The sequence below is a fragment of the Bidens hawaiensis genome, unplaced genomic scaffold, assembly GCF_021521415.1.
Source record: "Bidens hawaiensis isolate Kalapana, Puna unplaced genomic scaffold, B.hawaiensis_p1.1 tig00038490_1, whole genome shotgun sequence".
NCBI lineage: Eukaryota > Viridiplantae > Streptophyta > Magnoliopsida > Asterales > Asteraceae > Bidens > Bidens hawaiensis.
In genome coordinates this window covers 156289-164004 of record NW_027496749.1, presented here as the reverse complement: position 1 = coordinate 164004, position 7716 = coordinate 156289, and the positions used below count along the sequence as shown (strand labels likewise).

The following is a 7716-nucleotide window of genomic DNA, read 5'->3' as shown; positions in this document are numbered from 1 at the left end:
ACCCGAAGCACCAACAAGGTGAGTTTACGGCCCCACTTTTATACCTTTCCTTTGGGGGAGGAAACATGCAAAACTGTTTTACTTTACTTGCTCTAAATCTTTACACAACCGTTTGGTTGCTTATAACGTAGTGTTTCTTTGCCATGGAAAGTCCTCACGAACATCGGACCGTTAACTAAGGTTAACTGGCGTGGTAAATTTAAATAGTACTATTGGGTTTAACAAACCCACCCTGCATTATTCTCGACTGGAGGTCGAACGGGGTGTAACTTTGACCAAACATTGTTAAGTTTTGGCAATACTTGACTTGAGGCAATAACTAGTCAGCTTCGGTCGTGATGGAAACATAACACTATGCGGCAACGAGTTAACTAAGTGTAGTTAACCATGGGCCACTTTTATTTATAAATGTTTATGAACTGATAGAGCATAACTTACTTTGAAAACCTGTGAACTCACCAACCATATGTGTTGACTCTTTTTAGCATGTTTTCCTCAGGTCACTAGCAAGCACTTGGATTAGGATAACATTGCATGCATGGACTCGCATTGGTTTAAGTTTGAAAACATTTACTTGATATTGGTTTTGCGCTTGTAGCGCCATGAATTATTTAAACTTGTTCACTTTGTTTAGCTTCCGCACTAGCACTTAAGTACTCTGAACATTTTATTTTGATTTGTTAAAACTTTTAAGACCATGTAGATGTCGTTTGGTGTGATTAATGTGTTCGGATCCTGGTTTGTCACCCGCCTTACGGTAAAACTCCGTTAGTGGAAATTTTGAGGTGTGACAACACAGTAACAATCTAATAACAAATAACAGATCTCAGATCCGTTTATAATAGATTAATACCTTAACTTTAGATCTAGCTCATAATTACCTTTGATTCAGTGTTGTATATGTGTATGTATTATCAGTATGTATATATTAGTAATTGTATAATATTAGGATGAATATTGAGAGAGAATCTGGACTAAGTTTTGTTAATTAGCTCTCAAAAACTTAAATTAAGCGTGAACAGTGTTCACTATATATAGAAGATAGGTCTGGTTCGCTATCATCCCCTAGCGAACCAGACGCTACTTCGTTACATACATAAATAAAACAAAATAGCTTAACGAATCATCCTCTGATTCGTTAACATCCCCTAACGAATCAGAGGGAATAACCTTAAGTCTTAGTTCGCTAACATCCCCTAGCGAACTAGACAATACATATAACGAACTAGACTTAAACTTAATTGTTTATTACATTAAATATAAAACAAATACGTTAACGATAATTACAAAGACTCAAGACGCAAAACCGTGCACTAACAAATGTTGTAGACGTTTATAAAGGAATATCTTCATGTATGATATTTATTTCATAATTTTCTTTAAATTATTTATTAAGTATTTATGTATACTAATTAATTCCAAAATCTTATATTGAAATATTACAAGAATATCTTGATCATGGTAATCAATCCGTTATGTGTCCAAGTTGCAATGCTTTGTTGTGGAAAGCCGAAGTTACAGACCAAGTAGTAGTAATGAAGAAGGAGCTTTTTCCCTTTGTTGTTATAATGGCAAAGTTGAACTTCCCGATGTTTGACAACCAGATGATACTTATCTTGAATTATTTCGTGGTGTGACCGCCATGAGTAAGTATTTCTTGAAAAACATTAGACGTTTCAATTCGATGTTTTCGTTTATGTCTATGGGAGGAAAGATTGACCATTCCATAAACAGAGGCAATGCGCCATATACGTTTCGCCTTAGCGGTGAAAACTATCATTGCTTGGGAAGTATTATACCATTAGAAGGTTGTAAAGCAAGGTTTTCTCAACTTTACATTTACGACACTAAAAACGAGGTTTCTAACCGACATGGTGTTTTTGGGTAAATACTTTTAACGATATTCCTCGACTTTTATTTTGTTATTAATTTTTAGTTTCTTTTATATTATTTATAATCTTAGTAATTTTTTTTTGTTGGCAGTGATAATAAATCAATGGACGATGGGCTAGAGATCTATATTATAAATTATTTGAAGACGATGTTAGATTCAAATAATCATTTGGTCCAAGCTTATCGGATGGTAAGAGATTGTTTTGAAGAAAACCCACAACTCGATTTGAAGTTGCGTATTATTGGAACAAGATAGCATGATGCGAGACAATATAACCTACCATCCAGTTCTGAAGTTGCCGCTTTAATTGTCGGTGATATTGGTGACGCTGTAGATAACCGACACATAATTGTTACCAAGCAATCAGGTTCCTTAAAGCGTATCAGTGAACTTCATCCATCGTATACACCTCTTCAATACCCATTGTTTCATCCTTTTGGTGAAGATGGTTATCAGGTTAATATACTTCATAAGCATGTTTCATCATCATCAACCGCAGCACGCAAGAAGGTTACAATGCGTGAGTTTTTTGCTTATCATATTCAAGACAGGCCAAATCGGTTTTCAACCATGTTAAATGGTAGGCGTTTTTTTCAGTAAATATTAGTTGACAAATATACGATGATTGAGGCACAACGATTACATTTTATACGCGGTAAACAACATGAGCTACGATATGATACTTACCAAAGTTTACGAGGTATGCAATCTGTTGGAAATACTGATGTTTCAAGTGCTGGTCAACGTGTTATTCTACCATCCTCATTTACTGGCGGAGCAAGATATATTATGCAAAATTACCTAGACGCTATGTGTCTCTGTAGAAGGTTTGGTTATCCCGATTTTTTCATAACCATAACCTGTAATCCCAATTGGCCAGAAGTTAAAAGATTTCTTAAGGATACAACGTTAAAGTCGGAGGATAGACCTGATATTTTATGTCGGCTTTTTAAGGTCAAACTTGATGCACTGATTAAATTGGTGAATGATAAGTCTATCTTTGGAAAGGTTCAAGCATGTAATTTTCTTTGATTTGTTTAGTATAAATTTATAATCATCATCTAATTTAATATTTTACTTTGTATATACTTGAATTTCAATTTAAATAAACAGTTTATTTCTTTACCTATTAAAACTTGTGTAATATTTACTTTTATTATGCATGTTGCAGTTGTTTACACGATAGAGTTTCAAAAAAGGGGGCTACCGCATGCTCATATTTGCATATTTATGCATCCATCTAGAAAGATTCATAATCCACAAGATGTTGATAAATTTATTTCTGCTGAGATTCCAAACAAAGACACTGATCCAGACCTATACAAGCTTGTATCTGATCATATGATTCATGGTCCGTGTGGTGATGCTAATCCGAATTGCACGTGCATGGTAAACAAAAAATTCTCCAAAGGTTTCCCAAAAATGTTTAATGATGAGACAGCTGTTGATTCACAAGGTTTTCTGGTATACAAAAGAAGAGATAACGGGCAATATGTTGTCAAGTCAGATATAATGATGGATAACAGAACTGTTGTTCCATACAACAAGACTTTATTAAAACAATTTCAAGCACATATTAATGTTGCGTGGTGTAATCAAGATGGATCGATAAAGTATTTGTTCAAATACATAAATAAGGGTCCAGACCGAGCAACAATTTCCTTTGTACAAACTAACAATGCTGATAACTCAGATCCTAATTTAGATGAAATCAAAGCGTTTTATGATTGTAGATATGTCTCTGCATGCGAGGCATCATGGCATATATTTTCATTTGATGTGCATTATAGGATTCCATCTGTTATGAGACTTGCTTTTCATTTACCCGGTGAGCAACGTGTAATATATGGTGCTAACGAAGATATTGAAGATATTTTAAACAAGACAACTATTGCTTCTTCAATGTTTACCGGCTGGTTTGAGTGTAATAAGAAACATGACCTTGCAAAAACTCTCAAATATGCAGAGTTTCCAACAAAGTATGTCTGGAAAAAACAGTTACGTAAATGGGAACCTCGCCTAAGGGGTTTTGCAATAGGTAGAGTTCATGCTGTTCCACCCGCATTTACTATCTAAGAATATTATTAAATAAGGTTAGAGGCCCAGAATGTTTTGAAGACATTCGAACTGTTGATGGAGTTGTGTGTGAAACTTTTCGAGATGCATGTTACAAAAGAGGTCTTTTAGATGATGATAAGGAATGCATAGAAGCCATTGAAGAAGCAAGTCATACCTATACTGGATATTATTTAAGAAATTTATTTGCTACAATGTTGATTACTTATAGTTTATCTAGACCTCATTTTGTTTGGGAAAGCACTTGGCAACTGTTAGTTGACGGTATTCAATACAAACAACAAAAATATCAAAATAACCCCGGTAAGATTAACTCATTTTTTTAATTATTTATATTATTGCAAATATATAATATCCATTATAATAATATAAATATTTAATTATATTACTTTCTTATTTTATTTTCTGGTTTGATTCTTAATGAAGAGCAGTTAAAAAATCTAGCACTCTCGGAAATTGAAAATTTTCTAATTTCAAACAACTTCAATCTTAGAAGATATAAACAAATGCCATTTCCGGATACGGAGACAATTTCAAGAGCAACTAATCCGTTAATGGTGGAAGAGCTCTCATATGATACTGAGACCATGAATAACGAATTTATTAATCTCTTTGATTCGTTAACAGATGAACAACGGGTGTTTATAATGAAATAATGAGTGCTTTGATTGATAAAAAAGGTGGAGTTTATTTTGTTTATGGTTGCGGCGGTACTGGAAAAACTTATTTATGGAAAACTTTATCTGCATCGATAAGGTCAAAGGGAGAAGTTGTTTTGAATGTTGCTTCAAGCGGTATAGCTTCTTTGCTTTTGGAGGGTGGTAGAACCACACATTCGAGATTTTTAATACCTATTAATTTGACCGAAGATTCAATTTGTCCGGTAATATTACCACTCACTTTATTTTAATTTTATATTAATAATTTTGTTTAGTATATATGTCTTTATCTGTTATTTTAATATCAGATTACATTTAAATATCTTAATTTGGTTATGTTTTTTTATTATTTCATAAATTAGGTTAAAAGAAATACCGACGCATATGAATTATTGAAAAAGACAAGCCTAATAATTTGGGATGAGGCACCGATGATTCATAAGCATGCATTTGAAGCGTTGGACAGGACTTTAAATGATGTTATGAATGGTTATTCGGCCAATACTTCAAGAGCGGTATTTGGAGGTAAGGTTGTTGTTTTTGGCGGTGATTTTCGCCAAATTTTGCATGTTGTAACCAACGGTACAAGAAGTGAATGTGTCAATGCTTGCATCAATTCTTCTTATATCTGGTCAAAATGTAAAGTTCTTAAACTAACTAAGAACATGAGGCTTACAGTTGGATGTCGATCTTCAGACATTCAAAATATTACAGATTTTGCTGATTGGCTATTAGACATAGGCCAAGGAAACGTTGGCGGTCTAAATACTGGAGAGGCGGTTATTGATATTCCCGACGATCTTTTGATATTGAACTCAGTAGATCCGATGGGTGATAGAAATAAGGTTTGTCTATCCTAATATATTAGATAGATTCAACAAACTTACTTACTTTCAGGATCGTGCACTGTTGGCACCTTTGAATGAGGTCGTTCAAGAAATTAATGAACGTACGTTAGACCTCTTTCTAGGTGAAGAAGTAGAGTATCTAAGTTCTGACAGTTTAGCTGAAAGTGAAGACATTTATGAGGATTTTGATCCACAGTTGTACCCTCCTGATTTGTTAAATGATTTAAAGATGCCAGGCATGCCTAACCATAGATTGGCCCTCAAAGTTGGTGTTCTGATCATGCTATTAAGGAATATTAATCACAAAAAAGGTTTGTGCAATGGTACGCGCCTTCAAGTTGTTAGTCTCGGTAGGCGTGTAATTGAAGCAAAAGTTGTATCTGGTACGAATATCAGATATCGCACTCTAATTAGTCGAGTAAGTCTTACACCAACTGATAAGAAACTTCCGTTTAAATTAAAAGAAGACAGTTTCCTATATCCGTATGTTTTGCCATGACAATCAACAAGAGTTAAGGTCAATCATTGTCAAGAGTTGGATTGTATCTTAAAGATCCAGTATTTTCTCACGGTCAGCTTTATGTTGCTTTGTCACGAGTGAAGACTAGAGATGGTATTAAGTTAGTGATACTCAACAAAGAATCAAAGATTATAAATAAAACAACAAATGTTGTTTACAAGGAGATTTTTGGAAACATAGATTGTTAATTGTTTAAATTTCCTATGTAATTCGATTTGGAATCTCATAATAAATGTAATGGTTATAATGTAATTTATTTTTTTCTATACTTTACAACATTTGTACTTAACTTTTTGTATTTAATATTTTTTTGGTATCCTATATTTAATTTTTTTATTTAATTATAAATAATTTTTTATTTTTAATATTATACATAAATTTTCTGGATATAAATCTGTTTGTTTAAATTCGTTTATAACATACCTTTTCAATATTTACTTTTTAATTTAAATTATTTAAGATATTTATCATACTATCTAATTAAATATTATTAACTATAGGGTAACTATACATTATAATAACTAGATAGATTTCATCATTAATTTTCTTGGAAAAATAAACCGTCACTTCTTATATCTATTTTTTAATTTTCCATTTTAATCCTATTCTTCTTCTTCTTCTTTAACAATACTAAGTTTTTCAAGATAACTAAACTCCTTTAATGGCTATGATTATGAACTGGAGGTATTATAAACTATTCCGTAAGTATCAATTTGTATGTAGCAATTTAGCAACGTTAGAAAAAGATAATATTGAATCAGTCATGTTGTTCGATAATCAGTTTAAACATCAGATACATCAGATCGGTCTTAGGAAGAATTTGCCATGTCAACAAGAAACAAATTTGATAAATGTTTTACATAATTTCTTTCATGATCTTTATCAAGAGGCTTTACCTTATGAAAATGTAAGGGAGTGGTTCTTTTACCCTTATCAAAACAAGGTTGTTGTCTGGTTCGAGAATGGAGAGTATAAGAATTTTAAGCCAAAACAACTATTGTTGTGTGATGATTTGGTGATGTTGAGAGAGCTTGACGTGTTAAAGTTAGCAAATGCAAGAAAAGAGCTTGCGCATCTTGAGTTGGAAGCTGAGGTTAGTTCGAAGGTCAAATGGTTAGAAGAATGTTCTAACTATGAGAGTGATTATGAAGATTTTCCCGACAATTTTGAGTCTGATGACGAACATTAAGGTAAAATATAACTCTTTTCGTATTGTTGTTATATTTAATACAAGTAGTAGATGTTAAAGACCTTTTTACACTATCAAAGTTATTATGATTGTTATTCCGAAAGTTTGTTGTCTGATTAGGAAGTAGAAGGTAATATATTAATACTTTACATTACATATTAGACATAGATTTAATAAAAGAATTATATTGACAACATTTTTTAGACTTGGTAACCACGCTTAGATGTTATTAATTATTAAACATGTTGTTATGTTAAATTAATTTTAATGAATTTGTTTTGTTTTTACAAATTTTCAGGTGTTTAGGAATTTGAAGTTTGTGTTGGTTTAACTTTTGAAGATTTGGCTGTTGTTTTAATATCAAGAACCTGTTTAGCGGTTTTGTTAATGTCTTTTGTTGGTACTGTTTAATTTAAGTTATTGTAAATTTTAAGTTTGAATGTTTAGACAATGTAATTTGATAATAGTTTTGTAACAAACTATCAACCACTATTATCTTAATTTGACCGTATGTTTAAATTTATTATTTG

The 7716-nt window shown here is 32.3% G+C and overlaps 2 protein-coding genes across 2 annotated transcripts; both read left to right on the top strand.

Annotated features, from left to right (window-relative positions):
• Nucleotides 1-2515: 2515 nt before the first annotated feature.
• LOC143590357 (uncharacterized) lies at nt 2516-3970 on the top strand. Its single transcript, XM_077070861.1, has 2 exons — nt 2516-2912; nt 3066-3970. The coding sequence occupies exons 1-2, from the start codon at nt 2516-2518 to the stop codon at nt 3968-3970; spliced, it is 1302 nt and encodes a 433-aa protein (XP_076926976.1).
• Nucleotides 3971-4625: 655 nt separating this feature from the next.
• LOC143590356 (uncharacterized) lies at nt 4626-7186 on the top strand. Its single transcript, XM_077070860.1, has 4 exons — nt 4626-4853; nt 4992-5474; nt 5527-5788; nt 6885-7186. The coding sequence occupies exons 1-4, from the start codon at nt 4626-4628 to the stop codon at nt 7184-7186; spliced, it is 1275 nt and encodes a 424-aa protein (XP_076926975.1).
• Nucleotides 7187-7716: the final 530 nt, after the last annotated feature.